At 36.9% G+C, this 18961-nt stretch overlaps 1 protein-coding gene across 7 annotated transcripts in view; it reads right to left on the bottom strand.

The window, feature by feature from the left end:
* GAS2 (growth arrest specific 2) overlaps nucleotides 1–18004 on the bottom strand; it is a 119533-nt gene extending 101529 nt beyond the window's left edge. For 5 of the 7 annotated variants that reach the window (XR_014326399.1, XM_082845171.1, XM_082845175.1 and 2 more), the window contains exons 1-2: nucleotides 17576–17837; nucleotides 9414–9578 (exon numbers count right to left, since the gene is read on the bottom strand). Coding sequence is in view for 6 of the 7 variants with exons in the window: in XM_082845171.1 (XP_082701297.1) it covers nucleotides 9414–9558 (145 nt within the window). In the remaining variant the exon portion in view is untranslated. Of the gene's footprint in view, nucleotides 1–9413; nucleotides 9579–16132; nucleotides 16669–17575; nucleotides 17838–17867 lie in introns of those variants that run through there. The other 2 variants (XM_082845173.1, XM_082845172.1) reach the window with 2 other exon arrangements.
* Nucleotides 18005–18961: the final 957 nt, after the last annotated feature.

Genomic DNA, 18961 nt, shown 5'->3' with positions numbered 1-18961 from the left:
TTTTCTTTTACTTTGTAACAGCTTTATTGGGATATAATTCACATCCCTTACAATTCACCTCTTTCAAGTGCATAATTCAATGACTTTTAGTATATTCACAGAGTTGTGCAATTACCACCACAGTCAATGTTAGTACATTTTTATCACTCCCCAAAGAAACTGTACCCTTTAACTATCACTCCCGATGGCTCCATTCCCCACTCCCCCAGGCTCTATAAAATCATTAATTTCTTTTTTGTATGTTCCTCAAAACCCCTTTCCCTAAGCTCTCTCCTTTTCCTGGTGTTGTAATTCTCTAAGTTTCAGAATATTTTATTTCCCTGTTTTAATTTCCTATAACTTATTAGTCACAAGTCCTGTAGATTCATGCTTCCTTCTGTTTCTAGAACCATAATCTTAATTTAAAAAATGCATGGGGGCTTCCCTGGTGGCGCAGTGGTTGAGAGTCCGCCTGCCGATGCAGGGGACACGGGTTCGTGCCCTGGTCCGGGAAGATCCCACATGCCGCGGAGCGGCTGGGCCCGTGAGCCATGGCCGCTGAGCCTGCGCGTCCGGAGCCTGTGCTCCGCAACGGGAGAGGCCACGAGAGTGAGAGGCCCGCGTACCGCAAAAAAAAAAAAAAAAAAAAAAAATTCATGGTCTGATACCTAAACTCTAGCAGCAAGAACAATGGTTAGTCCTCGTATCCTCAAGGTCTGCCTCCAGAACATACCATAATCACTGCTAAAATTAATATTGCTAAACACCACCCTCACTGAGCCAATCTTCGTCTTTACTGCATAGTCCCTAATCTTCTCCTCTACGTAAAAGATGAAACAAACCCGCTTTAACCCAATATCCAAAGTCCTCTCATATGCCGCTAATCCACCTTTCTATTCTACCTTGCTTACACCCTGCTCCTTGGTCTGCACCCTGCCTTCCTAGTTCCATGGGCAGATCTTCCCGTTTCCACTCCCATGCCTTGGTGCAGGCATGGCCCCTTCCTATAACAGCCCCCTATCTTCTATCTGCCTGGCCACATTCTACTTTCCCTTTAATCAGAAATCCAGAAAGAGATTCTCCCAGTGTACATCAATCTCCTTCCTATATGGTCATACTCGGGAGTATCACTCACTCTGGCACTCATCAAACTTCTTCTGTGGCTAATAACATGCTTTGTACAAAGTTCCTGTCATCACCAGTACATTAGAAACCTCTTGAGGTATATTGTTTTTTGTGTGTGTTACTACAGAGGTAAGCATAATGTTACTCACATAGAAGGTACCTAGTAAAACATGTTCAGTGAGTACGTGAATTGACAAATGAAGAAACAAACTCTTGGAAAACTTTGAGAAAATGTTGGGTATTATTTCCGTGAAAAGTAGTTGTTAAAGAAAAAAGAAAAAAAGGAGGTATTTTAAAGTTTTATACTGAGAGTCATAGGATTACCTTTTATCTTAAGAAAAATGCATGCAGCTCAATTCCATGAACACTTAAGATAAATGTAAACCAACTGGAACAACAGATATACTACTGGCTTAAAGTTAAACTCACACTACCTAATATATTTGGTTTTCAAGAAACATCTGTTTGAAATGATTTTTTTACAGTTTGGGGGGAAGGGCAGGTGAAGGAGGAAAAAGAATTACTTTTTTTATGTTCTTTTTTTCCCTACTGGATAGTTCACATTTTAGCCCTCAGTTAGGATAATGACTTCTGCAGGTGGCAAAACATCAGTAGCTCTAAGTACTCACCACAGAGGTAGCCTATACAGAGCTATTAGTATTTCAAAATTGTATGCAGCTCAGCTCAATTAAGGAATGAAAGTAATAGTCTCAAGATACAAAAAAGCCAGCACAACAGAATTTGTATTATGCATTCACCATATTGGCTTGCATTTTCTAATGATAATAAGACAGTTACGTACGAACAAGCATAAAAATAAATATTAGAAATATTTTTAAAATTATCAATTACATTTCAAGGTAAAGAAGGTAAACTTTACCTAAACTGTTGAATGATTCCTTTATAAATTACTCATAAGATTTTCTACATTTGGAAGAGGTCTTTAGGCATTATTTCATTAAGCTACTTGAAAATTTGAAGATTCTATTCATAATGTCAAGTGATGAGATGATTACAATAAATTTACAAGAACTTGTAAATTATAAAAAGAAAAATGGCTTTCATTGAAAAGTCATTAGCAATTTACCAAAAGGAATGATTTTTACTTTTTCTGCATTATACCTGAACAATTTTTTGTTATCCTCCTTTTCATGAATACTTGAGGAATTTAACATTGAACATCTGTACCTAATGAAAAATATATTAGGTCTCAGCTTTCAATTCTGTATATTTTATAGCTCCAAAAGGTGGGATTTTTTTTTTTTTTTTGGCTAAAGCAGACACTATTACATACTTTATGGTTGAAATGTACTGACTCAAATGAAGGAAAAATGCAAGACAGAGAATTTTTTTAAACCTTCATATGTAACATTTTCCATCCAATGATTAAGAATCATAAAATATACATTTTAAATGTACTGTATAATTTTAAGAAATCAGTTATAATCCTTATATGGGGTGATATATTATCATACTCTTTATTCTATTAATATTACCAAAAGTATATTAAAAACTGAATATAAAGTTGGCTGAATTTAATCATGATGAATCCATCAGAATAGGCTATGAATTACTAATTACAGTTTCTCAAGTAAAAGCTATACACAGTTCAATCTCTGTCAGACAGAACCAGATCTTCTTTAATATAAATTGTGTAGCTGGTTTGAGACATTAGACTATAAATGCTAGAAACAGTAGGATTCTAGTAGCATAGAATCATTTCTTCCCCAATCCCATCTTTCCACGTTTTTGGTATATTTAGTGAAAGAAGGGGCAATGAACAGACACAATTAAATCACCTTGGAATGCCGATACATACTGGGTTGTCTTTATTATTGACTTGAAGGTCAACCCAAAATAGCCAAGTCTAGAAAGAATATCTTTACTTACTGGGTTCATAACTGTGAACTTAGATCTTCACATCATCAATTCAGTCATGATTTGCCAGTAGACAGAGATCAGGTGGTTTGGTTAAATATTGTGATTAGTCATTTCTTCTTAAAATATGAGGATACAATGATATGAAATAATCATGTACCTGAAATATTTTGTCAGGTAACTAAAATCAACACACATACTTGTACATACAAGTGTATTCCTCCCAGAAATGTAGGCTTGCCATAATTTCCATGAAGATTATCCCTTTTATCTTCTATTTTGCTAGGAAAGAATGTTTTCCTCCTAGTAAGTTAGCAGTACTACACTCAGTTCCCTAATAATATATAATATCTAATAATGATATTTAACATTTGAGTTCTTACTATATGCCAAGCACTTTACATGTATTCATGTTTTTAATATTTTTACAAAACTGCGAAGTGAGTGCTTCTATTATATCCATTTTACAGATGATGAAATTGATGTATTTAGGTTAAATAACTTGCTTAAGCTCACACAGTGAATCTGACTCTTTAACCCAAGAAGTCTAGGTTTAGAGTCTATGTTTTTAGCCACCACTCTTAGTTAGTTAAATCAATATTTGCTGGATACACAAATGACTATTTTCTATAACAATGCATTCTCTTGAATGCAGTTGTCTTTTTCTTTTTAGAAAATCTACAGATTTTTTCTCTCTAGAAACTCCTTCAGAAAAAAACAAAACAGTGTAGGGCTGAAGACAGTGGTGCTGAGAAATGAATAGCAAGCCACCTTGCTGATGATTGGAGAATGACCGAGAATAGCATTCAGGCATGCTCTGTTATGTAGCCTGATTCATTGCATAAGAAAACTAGTATGTTTTATCTATAAGGGTGATCTAGATATGATCAAACTCTACTCCAATCTCCACTGTACCTCTCAATCACAGTCTATTGCTCCAATTAGAGAACTCGAAGCAACTCATCTGCTATCTTAACTCAAATTAGTCAGTGTTTTAAGACTGAAATATAAATGTTGTGAGATAGGAAATGATTGATTATATCCAGAAACCCTAGATCAGCACCTGCTCCACACTGATTCAGAGTCTACCCTGTATTTGTATCAACAAAAGACAAAGTCGGTTCTGTTGGAAAAGTTGAGTAAAAAACATTAGGGTGTAACTGCTCTGAAAGGTGTCAATTTGTGAACATAGACTTGATTCTTTAAACTTTTGAACTAGCATAAGACACCACCTTTCCTAAGAAATTTTTATTGACTACATCAAGAATATGAGAAGTCTGCAGGACAAGTATCCAGTAAAAGGACTTTAAGAAAAAAGAAAAGAGAGCTGTTCCAAACTCATTAGACAGCAGCAACTCCAGTAAATAGGTGCTTAACTTTCTAAGGTTAAAAATAGGTTTTTTCAGAAATAACTGAAATAAGGAAAACATTACCTATTGATCATACTACGCATATAACAACTGAATTTTCCTTTATGTGCATGTAGGAAAGTCAGAGAAAGGGACAATCATCATAACATCAACTGTCATAATGCATTTCTAAATATTAGTAAAATCAATTTAGCTTAACTTGATTTGTAATACATTTTTTGATTTATTCAAACTCCCTGCATATATCCAAACACATATGCCTACATCTTAACGATCTAAAATCCTTAAGAGCAATATCAATTTCTGTGATGCTTAACAACTACAGTCTTTTCTCAAAATTATACTCCCATGTGATTCATGTAGTGTTATTAAACAAATACTAATTGAAGATAAAGGTCATTTTCAAATGATTAAAGAAACACAAAATAATAAACAATCTGAGAACATCTATGTTAGTATATTGATTTCAAAATTAAACCAACAACAGTCTTCAATAGTCTTTCAACAATCATGAAATCTGTAGAATGTGCCTCATCTATCTGAATGATGGGTAGTTGCTATAATCTGGGACTGTTAATTTAATTACATGCTGTTTATTCAAAGTAACAAGTTTTTCTCCAAGACTTATTTGTATAATCATTTGATGTTCAAATATGTCCTAAGGACATAGTTAATTAACATATGAGCAATAGCTAGTTCATGAACAAAAATAACAAAACAGAAAACCTAAAATAAAAATTACATGTGTATATTTAATGTACAGCAGGGGACAATGGCCAGAGAAATGTTTTAGAGGCAAGATTCTCTTGATTCAGGTTTCTTTTGCTGTCTTTTCTGAGTGTTGGTCATAAAACTCCATAGTGTCAACTATTATCAATAGAAAACATACTTGGACTACAAAGATATGTAAGTAGTCTGTAAATATCACAGGATGATTTTCTCATGAATCAGACTGGTATGCTACCACATAAACAAATCCCAACCATCATGACAATTTATTTAACTCAACTAGTTAACTTATAAAATAGTTTTTTATATTCTAATATATAAATTTTAGTTAGTCTAAAAATTTGCTATTGCAAATTTGCTATTGCTGCTTTAATTTTATGCTGAGGAATCTAAAGCGCTATTATTGTTACTGATTAAGTAAGTATATAGTACTTGAAAATTACAGTATTATGCCTTCATATTTGGCAAGAATGTGAATATTGGTCTATGAACCAATGAAATAATTTTCTTCTCTATCAAATAATTTTTATCCACCCAAAAACCTGAATGCAAAGTGAGCATTCTTTAAAAAATTCCACCTTTCAATTGACATTTTATATGTAGGATCAGAAATACCTGAATTTAGAATATCATTACTACTTTTTTTGAAAGGAAAAAAAGGAAAAAAAGTTACATTTTAGTCAAGTATTGCTAGAAAGAAATAGGAAATCTTTCCACAAGTAAGGTCCACACTACAATGGCAAAGTCTAGTCAGAAGCTTTAATTTAGTATGTGAATTTCCTCCTCACCAAAAAATTCAGATACTTTATCTAGAGACCAGATCAACTTTGAAACTACCTTCAAGATATCTCTGACCTTCAAGTAGATAAAAATGGAGAATTGAAATAGAGCTGTATAATATAAATTTGCAAATATTTCTGAGGCAACAAAATGACCAGTAAAATTTTAAAATTTACTTTAATGACTCTATTTCTAAAATACGTGAATACTAAATGTATCTATTATGTCTAGTAAAAATATCTTGTCACATAGCCATACATTTTTTCTCTCTTCCTTATTATCACCATTCTAGTACATAACATATTTTCTTACCTCTGAATGTTTTACCACTTTAAATAACCTCAAGCTATTGGTCTACTTTCCAAGTTACCATGAGGATATTTACTTGAAATCTATCATCTACCTACTTTTATGAATTCAAGTTAACAGAAAGTGGCACTTTACTATATTTTAAGATTCTTTTTTTTTTTGAGATTCTTTTAAGATTTCTTTTCTGAGAAAATTTCACAAGCCATCAGTTGCTTCTGTGTTACCAATAACTGGCATTAAGAACATTAGCCTTTTTATTCTTTAAAAGAAAGATTATTCATTTACGTAAACTGTTTTCTCCTTGTTTATACATATTGATGATTTCAAACTGGGTCTCAAGAGATGGATTTCTTGGAAACTTAGACTTTTGGAACTGGAATGGACATTAGAGATCATCTACTCCAACCCCTTCATTTTATGGTTGAGGACACTGAGCCCAGAAAAGATAGCTGAGTGACTTTGGGCAAGTTTACCAAGTGAGAGAGCCAGAATCAGAAGCCAGGTCTCCTGACACCAGTTAGGAGCCAGGTCTCCTGACTTTTAGTCCAAGGATATTTCCATTACACATACACTGACTCTCTATTCTTTGAGGCTGTCTTGGGGCTGCTCACACTGCTCAAGCTACTTTGTAAATGATCACATTCACCAAATAAAATGCTTTTGATGACAAGTCATGGGACCTTGGAACACACCTGTGTAATCAGGCTATACTCATAATCATGATTTCCCCCTGCCTGGAACATCTCAGGGACTCCTCGTGGAGCATGCAATAAATTATAAGCTCCTCAACATGGTATTCAAAGCAGTATACGCTCTAGCCCCAACAAATCTCATGAAAGTCTCCCCCTCTTGATCTACGCTGTTGACACTAGCTTTTGTTCAGTTCTTCTAAGGCGCCAAACTCCTTCCTATCCCGCACATGCCATTCTTTCCACACAGGCTTTTTTCCCCACACTTTGTCTGGCTAGCTATTAATTATTCTTCAGATCTCAGTTTTAAATATAAGACCCCTTAAAAAGGATTTCCCCAAGCCCTCTGATCATTTGCCCCATTCCCATCTCCTTGTTTTTACATTCTTATTGCAACCTATATCTTTTAGTGTTTATACCAAGTCCAATTAATGAATCATTTATTCAGTCACTTATTTATATTAATTTCTTGTTCAATCTACTCCAAGCTCTATACGAACAGGCACTCTGTCTATTCTTAGTCACCACTCTACCCTCTAGCACTTAGCAGACTGTGCTGAAACACAATAGCTAGTATATTTACTATAGCTAGTTGATTACTATGTGCCAGACCTTGTTCTAAAGCTGACGATCTTACTTGACGCTCCAACAATCCCATGAGGTTGGTACTAGTATTATATGTATTTCACAGATGATGAAACCCAGGCACAGTGCATTCAGAAAATTGCCCAGTATCACAGAGCTAGTAAGTGATGGCACTGAGATTTGAATTCAAGCATTCTGATTCCAGAGTCCATTTTATTCAAATAATTATTATGCTGATGCACACTCAAATATTTGTTGAATAAATGAATGAACTTACCCACCAAATCAAATTAATCATATCACTGAACTATATAAATGGAATAACACCACCACATATAGAGTTATAATATTTCAGGCACTAAGTAGTATACATATTTTAATTATTTAATCTCACAGCAATCCTACTGTCATTACCACTTCATAGATGAGGAAACTAAAGAACAGAAAGATTAAATAACTTGCTCAAGATCATATTGCCAGTTAAGTGGCACATCTGGTGTTCAAACACAGGCAGTTCATTCCAAGTCTGTGCCTTAACTTCTATACTGCCATGCTGTGACAGCCCATATCTGAAAACAGCTCTAAGTTAATAAAATACTAATATAACAATAATTAGTGAACACACAAAAGAGGGAGGAAACCCATCTGTTTAGGCTAAATTGACATCCTCTATATAATGGAGATAAATAAAAATGCTCTCCCCTTGTATAAATGAAAGGTAGCCCTTCCTTCTGGTGGATATCACTCCATAGCACAGTGAAGGGTCTTTCTGGGGAGTGATGGATGTGAAGGATGCCTTCTGCATTTCTTCTCTTACCCTTTAACTGGGGTCCCTTGCAAAGGGCACCACCTGCATTTCCATATGCGGTAGCCCTGGTTAGACTACATAGAATTGTCAAAAGCATGTGCACACAGTAAGGAAAAAGGAAAGCTCTAACTCTAGGATAAAGGCTTAAAAAATGCAAAAGCAATGTAAAAATCCAGAGCCATGGTGAGCAAAAAGAAAAATCTTGCTCAAATGTGCTAAAACCTTGTCAAACCTTGCTAAAATTACAGATGCCCTATGCTCTTCACTAAACTCTTCAGTTTCAGCAGCTAGAAAGTGACGATAACAACACATACCTTGAAGGAATCCTTTCAATAATAAAATAATATTGGTGAAATCCTTTCTGTAAATGATAAAGCACCATGCAAATTCTATGTTTACTCAATATTCAAATCTTATAGACTCTATAAGGATCCTTTTTTCAGGTCTTAAAACAATTTTGTTCTCTGTGAAAAATTACTAGTGAAAAAGCATTGCTTTATATGATGATCCTTTGAATGTATGATTCCACTTTGCACATGGTTGAAATTGTATACTCTGAATATGCCAGCACAACAGAAACAAAAAAAGAGGCAGCCTTAGCATGAGGTAGCATTTTTCTCTAAGATCGTCCTTTTGGAAGAATACTTAAAAACAAAAGTGTAATGAAAAGAAAAATTTTAGTTCAAGGTTGGATGACTCCAGTCAGCTCATTTGGACAAAGGATAGATGTTATTGTTCCAGAGTCTGGCTATTCAGCAGTTTTAGAAGGTGTGCTACAAAAGTAGGGCAACGAAATCTAGCTTTAGAAGCCAGATCTCACAGACTGTGGCCCGTGTGCAGTGTCAAAAGAATAGACCAAACTGGTCAGTTGCATGAAAGAAAAGTAAAAATAAATCAGATCAGCAAGGGTGTAGATGAAATGAGCAATTTGACCACACAGTTACAATGCATGATACTGGAATTACTAAGCACAGTTAATGTGAGAGACATTGGGAAATTCATTTAAATTCTCTATATGCTTCAGGTCTCCCAGATGCAAAATGCAAATAATGAAAGTCTTTCTTTCTAAAGTGGTGTCACATGCTTAGGAGAAGGACACTACATGAGCAGGGAGAATAAACCTGTTATCTTTGATGACAAAATGAGATCTTATAACCTTACCTAACAGATTGGTTAACCACAAGGCCAGATCTTCTTTCATCGGTAGCAAATTAGCTTCATGTCTGCTGGCCAGCCACTGGCTATACTGATGCATATCAGAGAGGCCAGGTCCACTGCGTACCTTTGGGCTCAGAGCAGTGCACATTATTTATCCACTTGTAATACCTGTTTTGGAAACAAAAGAGCAATTGCTTTTTATACAGACTTCTCTTGTTAAAATCTCACTGCCAATGACACAGTAAGGAACAGGATCTGTGGAAGTTTGGATGACAAGTCAGGTTATTAATTATTAAACCCTCATGAAACACTGTTTGCTTTACTTGTACTGGCCCTGTCACTTTTGACCAACTACTTGGTAGGAAGCAGCAGCTGTCAAAGGTCAAATAGAAAAATCAAACAGTAAGCTCTCTGCTTGTGTAAAACATCATATTTGGAAAAACGAAAGTTTCTAAGGAAAGAAATTCTACTTATTCAAAAACAATAAAAAGTGGTTGATTAAAATTTTGGTATCCAAATTGTAAACTCCCATTGTTTGGGTTAATTTTTGAAGCCATCGATTTCCACAGAATTTTAGGACTGAATACTAGCAAAATTGACCTTTGTTCACCGCAATTTAATCATTTCATTTGGAAACTGCTTCAACATGGAGTAATTCACACTCCAAATTTTGATCCGCAAAATTTGGACTTGCAAAATTTCTTATAAACATATGACCACTACTCTTAAAACTATTACCTATGAGATTAAGCACAGCCCTTGGTTCTTTGCAGATGGCCAAGTAATCATGCACTTATACTTTAGAGAATTGGGTGGGACATGGGGGAGTGCATCCTTTTAGAGTCCCTACTACACTTCTCTTATTTTACAGTTAATGAAAACAAAATCAAAGAGGAAGGGTGACTCAACCAAGATCATATAGCTAGATCACGGCAGAGTCAGGCTTGAACTTGGGTCTTTACTCTAAGACCATTACTGTTTTCAGAATGACACATTTTACAAAATAGTGTCATCAGGAACCCACGTTATAACCCAGGAATTACACCGTAATTCTAATAAATATCGTCACAGGTTTTCTTTTGTCATACTTTGTACCTTCTCACTTCGTATGTTTTGCATACTAGGGTTTGTTTGTATTCATGTTTAGCAAAGAAGTAATTACATTACATATCTTATATCTACACAGTAAGGGATGATTTCACTAACCTATGAGTAACAGTCTTCTATGTGGGTTGCAGAAAAGATGTATGAATATATACTTGGCCTTAAATGTAGTACTATTGTATGCATTATTTATAGGACCTAAGACTACAGATGTAATATTGGAGCAGGAAGGTAATAAACTCATAAGTTTATGTGTAGAACTCCATTCTGTATGCAAATAGTGACTATAAAATAACCAAATGCATTATGACTGAATGAAATGAAAATGTTTGCAAATGACAAAAACTAAGATTTATATGATATAATGGGGTTTTCAGCTATATTTATTACTAATGGTATTTTAAGTTCACCAGTATAAGTTGTATATATCCTTGTCAGTTTTATCATTTGAAACATTACATAGCATTCTTTTCCAATTAATCTCAAACTTTAATTCTCTTAGCCTCGGTTAATTTTTGTCTTTTAAAGACAGCTTTTAAACAAAATAAGACATTGGTGTTCAGAAAACTGTAAAATGTGACAGTCTCACAAACATTTTGCTGTAGCATTAGAAAAGACTGCTGGGAGCATGGTTAAACACCTAAAAAGTTTCATAAATATATAATTTAAAAGCACAGACAATTTAATTTCCAGAGAAATTATGCTTTGAAGTAATTTTTGCAGAAAAAAATTACTGTAAGTTTTCTTTGAAAACACCTTCCATAAATCTCTGTATATCTAGTCATCTAAAGTAATAACTAGTGAAAATGTGAAACATTTTAATATACCTGGTCATATGCTACTAAATTGTCATTACAGGGACCAGAAGATCACAATTGTCTATTTTCTTTTGCAGTTAATCATGACATTATTCATATAAAGTCCTAAAGATTCTCCAAACCCTGTGACTAAACCAGAAGGCTAAAACATTTTTTGCCCCAGTTCTTTAAAAAATAGGTCCAACCCCAGGAAAACAAAACATTTCCCAGTAGTTGGTTAGGATTCCTACAGGCTAGCTAGCCTCAGAAACAAACATTTAAGTAATAATACATTTAAGCACATGATTCATACATTTAAATAACTAATTGAAATCTTAAAAGGGTTACCTCTAAAATGCCTTTCTTCTGAAGACACAATATCTCCCGCTACTTTCCTGAAAGTGAGATGTGGTAGTTCAGTAACTTTACCTACATCCTATTATGTTCTCTGCAACTTCCATTTAAGCATCAGAGTCCTATTTTGCTTTGTAAAAGCAAGAAGACACCTCAGATTCGTAAGCTCATTGTCCAGCAAAGAATTCATCAAGGGATAGTTTACAGTAAGCCTAATGGCATGTAACAGTTTCAGTGAGCCAGAGGGACACAATCTGTCCCCTCAATGCTTCTAAACAGTGAAGTTTTTATTTTCCTTGACAGTGGCACATTTATTTCTCATGTAGTCTGTCCTGTATTTTGCCAGAAATGTAATTTAAACTATCTTCTAATATTTACAGATGATCATTAAGTTAAATAAGAATAACTAAGCAATGTTTGTCACGCTGCTTTGTATATAATCAAAATTATATGTAAAGTGAAAAAAAAGAAAGAACAGAGTTATATTTTCCCAGGAGGCAAAGGTAGGAGAAAGAAGGCTTAGTGGGTAATTAGCATCTGACAGTAGTTAAACAATGAAACATATGCCAAATATGTAGACACCTAAGTCACTGTCATAGATAGGGACTCTTCTGTTTAAGGGACTCTTCTGTTTAAGTCCCTTTTGAAAAAAATTAGGATTTTGATCCAAATTCTTCTGATCCTTTTTTCACATTTTAAATCACCATCAAACTTGGCATGACTCTATGGTTTAGCTGAAAGTCATTACATGGTGGTCTTGGATTTAAATATAGCTGAGATATGAATAGAAAAGATGAAAATGGACCCAGCTAGCCGGATCAAAATTTGGAGTGTGAATTACCCCATATTGAAGCAGTTTCCAAATGAAATGATTAAATTGCGGTGTACAAAGGTCAAATAAATTTATATTACCCAGATAAAAAGATCACTACAGGATTATAAACCTTTTATAATTTTCAACAAATGTTTAATCCATCTGAATGAGTTGAATTAGATCACAAAGAACAAATTACAAGACAAAGGTCATTTCTGATCTTTTGAATTCATTCAAACATTTTCGAAAACCACCAGAGATACCAAGGGGTAGCTTTTAAGACAGGAAATGAAATGATACACTGACTTGAAGAAAAAAAATAGGTTTTGGAGAAAGAGAAACTTCTTTTTTTGTATAACATATCTAAATACTGAAAGATGTTACTATTAAAATTCATACAACCTAAATATTTAAAAAGCTTGATAAGTAACTTCAGTAATTACTAAGCAAAGCCAATCGCTTTGAAAAAAGGAGTAAGGATTCAAATGCTTGTAATGCCTTCTTCAGACTATGGCTTCTCCAAGCTTTATGGGTATATCTAAAAATGGATAACTCAACCCTCAGGATTTGGAATTCAGAAAAATAAAACTTAAAGGGAAAAACATGCAGAAACTTAATACAGAATTCTTCAAAGAATGTGTGTGCGTGTATTTTTTTCTTTCTTTCCATAGAAGTGATTCTGGAATAACCATTATGAATATGATGAGACTTGAACCAGCCCAGGGGAAGAAGAAAAAATTAATCACTCCATAAGTACAATATCACATGTTTTAAAGATTCTGTTTAGTCTGTTGTTCCAGAATCCCAGTTGAAGACATAGTTTTGACTCTGAGGAAAAAGTATTCTTTTTCACCACCTAGAGGTGTGCTTCGATTATGACCAAGATGGTTTCTGGTTTATCTCTAGTCTTTGTTGCCATATTATAAAAAAAGTATCACAATATTGCATGGAAAATAAATTGGAAAGACAGAAAAATAAGAATAAAATGATAAACATTATATCACTACTGTCTGATATGAAATTCTGCTAAGAAGCGTGAATAATAGAATATTAGAACTGGAATCCTGGGGTCAAATACTGGGGTCAATCCTGGGGTCAAATACTGGCTCTACTACCTGGCCATTTAGTAGTTGTTCTATCCTAGTTATATGACTTTTTCTCTTTGTACTTGAGTTCTCCAGTATGTATAATGGAGGTTAACACCTCACATATACGTGTGAAGATGAAATATTTGTGTCAGTATTTGGCATATATTTTACATTCAACAAACACTAGCTAAATTGAAATCATCACCATAGGAAATATGCAAAAATAAAGCTTCCACTGACTTATTTTAAAAAGAAAAGAAATTCTGTAACAAAAATAGGAATATTTTGTAGAACTCTAGATAACTAAGAAATGGCAAAGGCCAGGGGGAGAAATGAAAACAGATAAAGAATTGATGAAATAAAACCATAAATAACGGAAAATCCCAAGTTTTCTTCATATTGAGAGGGATGAAACTCCCAGGATGATGAGTGAAATGCTGAACTCCAAGATGGGTAGTTCACATGTTTTTAAAAACAAATTTTGGTAACATATTATACTTCATTTTGGCATCAAAGACTCATAAGCTATTAAGAAAGGGGAATGCCATGCCTCTCAAAATAAATGTGAAAGGATGTCACCACACCCTTCCCCCCCACAGACACCTAACTGTGGCCATTTAAAACAGAGTGCTAATGAACCCACAGTCAAGGGTCCCTGCACTAAAGGTCACCTTTGTTCTGATTTAGAGCATCGACCTCCCCTCTGTCTAGTCAGTTTTGTGTGCTATGGGTGTGAAACAACTAAGAAAACAACGTTTATAGGCCAATAACACTGTCTTTTACAATTAAAAAAAAAACAAAACACCTTAAGCCAAACACCCTTCCATAATCTGGAAGGAGAAAATGCTATCTTTCAAACTAGACTCAAAGAATTAACAACCAAGGATAGCTCTAGATGGCTCTTTCACCATTCTGAGTTCTTTACACCTATGTGATTCACTTTGGCTGGCCAATAATATATCTACAAAGCTATATATTCTCAACCAATGTCATGAATGTAAAATCTTAACCTAAGAATCCGAACAGAAAATAAAAGTCCAAAACGTAATCAGAAAGGTAATTCTAGATCTTGTAAATGGACCTCCGCTTCTGGCTAAGGGGAGCAACTTGTCCAAAATTAAAAAGCGCCAAGTGTAAAGGCAAAATGACACTCGTTACTAGTTTTTCTAATTATATAATAAAATCTTTAAACTCAAATGGACCTTAGAAGATTTACCAGCCAAATTTCTGGTTATTAATACGGGACTGGAAGCCTAAGACATTTTGGCCAAAGTAACAAGTCTAGTTAGTCATTAAAAGTACCCTACTCAGCCCTTCTGGTGCCCAAACTCAAGGAATGCTAACTCTCTTCCAGGAACCTTTTTCTTATTTTGCAGCCCCATGATGAGTTGTCTTGAACCAAATGATGGTATACCTACAATAATAATTCCTTCTCAAATCATGACCAAAATATTAAGACTGAGTGGGAACTAATTTCTTATATTTTCTTGGCATTAGAGATTTTTAAGTTTTTTTTTTTTTTAATTATACTAAAGTATTCTTCCAAACAATTTAGCTCAGGTTTCTGGACCCCTACCAGATTAATTTCAAACTTAATTTGAATAGAAAATCACCTGAAAGTCATCAATCGATTAGGATGTTTGAGGACTTACATCAAAATTTAACCTAAGTTGATTAAGTAAATCTTAATTCATAAGAAGATGTTGTTGTGTGTGTGTCCATGTGTGTGTTGTTTGCAATAAAAAGATTTCTGTTTTACGTAACTATAGTGTAGTTGAGAGCTAGCAGAGTTCTACATTCTGTTGAATATATATGTACTCTCATGTAAGGGGAGAGCATTAGCAAAAACTCAGTTGCTTTGACTCTGAAAACATTTAGGACAGAAAAATTACACAAGCATCTTACTCTTTTTGCCAAGAGATATTTTCTACCTTTACTCCAATTCTTTTCTCTAGTCAGAAAACACTGAGTGGAAAATCTTGACAGTCGTCCAGGAGAAATTAAAAGAAACAGCGGGATCTCTGTGCCACCATATCAAAACCACAAAGATACCAAAATTACCTTAACATCAGCTCCAGTTTTAACAACTCCCTCTGCAACAAACCATTAGAGCCTCATTATTTGGTTTCAACCAAGGTAACTTTGGCCTTCCAAAGGCTCCCGAAGTCTATAAATATAAAGCAGGCTTGCAGGCTTGAAGCAAAATTCTAAAATTATGCATAACATACTTAGGATTAATATAAGACCTGACATTCTTTCATACCTGCAAGTTTAACTAAAATTTCTTACCAAGATACTAGGACACTCAGTGGCAATCACAGTACCTTTTGAACCAGATGAAATAAATTTTGCCTTGTGAGTTTATTTCCCAGCAAAGCACAGTCCACATCACAAAAGTATGGTGAGTAACACTAAAATGAAGAACTAAGCCCCAAGTTCAGTAGCACACAGGCTGAAATACAAGCTACCTTTCCCTTTCAGAGCCCACTCAGGGAACCACGTACTAAAGCTGCAAGGTGCATTGCAAAGGCTGCCTGTCCCATGCCTCAGATGTCTGTCCCTTACCTTGTCTTAGGCACTGAGAACCAAGATGCCCATGCTGGAGAGGACTGCCACAGTCACCACCTCCTCCTCCACAGTTAGGGGGGAGCATTCCTCGAGAAGGAACTCATTGATCAATTTCAAAGACAGGCTGGGCAAACCAGATCCAGCTGGAGTTAATCAGCGTCCACACTGCTAAGATGTTGGGGAAGAAAACCAGTGAGCAGAGGCCTCCTCAGCCTTGTCTCTGTGAATCTCAGGGGGTAGGTGAGGAGAAAAGGTGGATTTCCTCTGCCTGGCTGGCACCTCCGACCTGTCTGAGCCTTTATTTAACACTAGGAGGCCTAATGGGTGTTCCTGTGCACATGCAGATCTTATTTCCTGGGCATAAGATCTCCCATAGTTGATCTAGCTTTGTAGGAGAGGGTGCTTGGGGAGAGGGAGGAGTTTACAAGAGAGACAGTAAAGTTTTGCAAACTCTTCACTGTGAGAGGATGAAGATGAAGAAGGTGGGAGAGAGGAAAGGTTTTGATTTCCAAAAAGGTTAACTGGAGGAAAGTGGAGAATCCCCCCGCCCCCCACACACACCCCAATTGTACTGAAAGGTAGAAGACAGAATCTGTTAACCCCTGCTTTTGCTTCCCCTCTATTCACGACAGTAGAAACTTCGGGTGTCTGGACTAGGCTAATGGCAATTTATTAGGCTGATAGAATTTAATCTTGCCAGAATCGTTAATGCTTCCAAAGCCAAGTTGGCTCCTGTGCTCCCCAAATAATTTCAGATTCCAAAACCTTGCTCTTTGGACGAGAAGAACAATACCAGGCAAAAAAAAATCGCCCCAAAGGGGGTTGATTCATAGGCTAGCCTAGCGTTTGTTTATTCACGTAGCAAAAGCTCGACTCTGTCAAACTCATCAGTGGAAGACGGCATCACCCCAAATCACGCGTGTCGCGCTCTTTCCCCCCCTCCCGGCCTCCTTGACTCAAGTAAAGCAATAAGGATCAATCCATTAAGACCATCCCCCCTCCGCTTTCCTCTCCTCAATAAGGGACAACGCTGAGCATGCAGACAGAGACCCTTCTGCACGAAATGCATATGTGTGTCTTTACAATCGTTGTGCTAATGAGAAATCCTCACTCCTGTCCCCGGTTGGCTGAGCCGCCCCAGCGGGTTTCTTCGTTGCGGCGGTCATTTGGACTGTTCCACAATAGGGATGAGGAACACATGGTCGCTTCCAGGGAGTCAGAGAGTCACCCACTGCAGTGACCACACACCGAGCGCCACAGCCCGTCCGGCTGTCCGAGGCTCTCCACCCTTCCCAGCCGCGTGCCCGACGTTACTGGCAACGACGGCCCCCCTCCCCTGCCGCCAGCCGTGCAGCAGAGGCCGGGGCTCCGCAAGCCGGGCTGCAGAGCGCTCACGCCGCGACAACGGCGGCGGAGAGCGGGGCCCGCCCGCCTGCTCACCCCCGCGTCCGGAGCTGGGCTGCTGGCGGCTCTCAGGGGCACCGGGGCTCCCGGCTCGGCTCCTGCAGCGTCTCGGGGCCGGCCCCCTCCCGGCGCGGGTCCTGCGGCAGCCGCTCTCCGCACCCCACCAGCCCGGCGGCAGCGGCAGCAGCTCCAGCCGCGCTGCCCCTCTTCATACTTCTCTGATGGCTCCTCTCGGTGCTGTTTGGGAAAACGATTTTTTCCCCCTGCCAGAAACAGATTTCCTACATTTCATCAGTCCACATAGACCGAGCGGAAGTAAAATGCTTACTTTTTCTGGTGGACAGCAAACGCAATTGACACTGATTTACCCTTCAAACGGGGAGAGATTGTATTACAAGCCCTTGGCACCAATTCCGAGGTTGGGGCCAAGCTCCGGCCCCCTCCCGGTCCCCCAAACACTAACCTAAAGGGCGGGGGAGAGCGGTGGGGAGGGGATCATATTTAACTCGGAGGTTTTAACAAAGTCAGTGGCTTTAGCGCAATATTAAAATTGGGTGTTGGGAAGGTTTTGCTTTCCTGGTCAGTGATTTTGCAGACTCGGAGGCATGAGCTTGCCAGTAACTTTGGCCACTCTTCGTTAAAATTGAACAATTTGATTTCTTACAACTCCCTTTAAATATCAGACTTTAGAAGAGGCTGTATTTCACGGCTGTTTTCGCTTTACAAAAGGAAATACAGTTCCACCCTTCCTTCTCTCAGCCTCAGCTGAGTATTATGTTGAATGTCATAGACAATTTTCTCCAACTGTTGTTTATTAGGGTATGTATTCTGAGATGAAAAGTCTCCCCATGAAGCAGACAGATGTTCAAGTGTCTGCTTCACCTCTAATAGACATGTGACCTCTTGTTGAGTGTCCTAATCGTCTCAGGTTACTACTTTCCGTGGAGTGTAGGTGAAAATGATCATACTTTTTTGTTGTCGTTTCCATGTTCATCAGTTTCACAAGCATTTCTATCCAATGATCGTGTGGCACAGGTATTCTAGTCCTCTCTTGGATATCATGTTTAAGATGGTGAGCAATGTACCAACACACCCAGCCCAGCCTCCCCCCCCACCCCCCCCAAAAATAGAAACTACCTGTGAATGGATAATAGCAAACTGATGTGGGTAATTTTAGACATAACTGAAAAAATGCATTTTGTACTTATTATTGCTTTCATCTGGAAATGGTTATTTGCTCTAAAACAGCTAGAAACTGCATCAGTTCTTTGGTTGTAGTAGCGGTGCAAATAATGAAGAAGGGAAGAAAACAGATGGAAGTTTGCTGGCGCTGAACTCCAAGCTTTTTATTTTAGTTCAGTTGGGTACTGCAGTTAGCTCCATATTCCTCCTTAGGCTTCCCGGAAGAAAGGGAAAAGAGCC

Source organism: Leucopleurus acutus (assembly GCF_964270905.1).
Source record: "Leucopleurus acutus genome assembly, chromosome: 8".
NCBI classification, from domain to species: Eukaryota; Metazoa; Chordata; class Mammalia; order Artiodactyla; family Delphinidae; genus Leucopleurus; species Leucopleurus acutus.
Note: the sequence above shows the minus strand (reverse complement) of the source record. Positions and strands in the feature narration are given on the sequence as shown.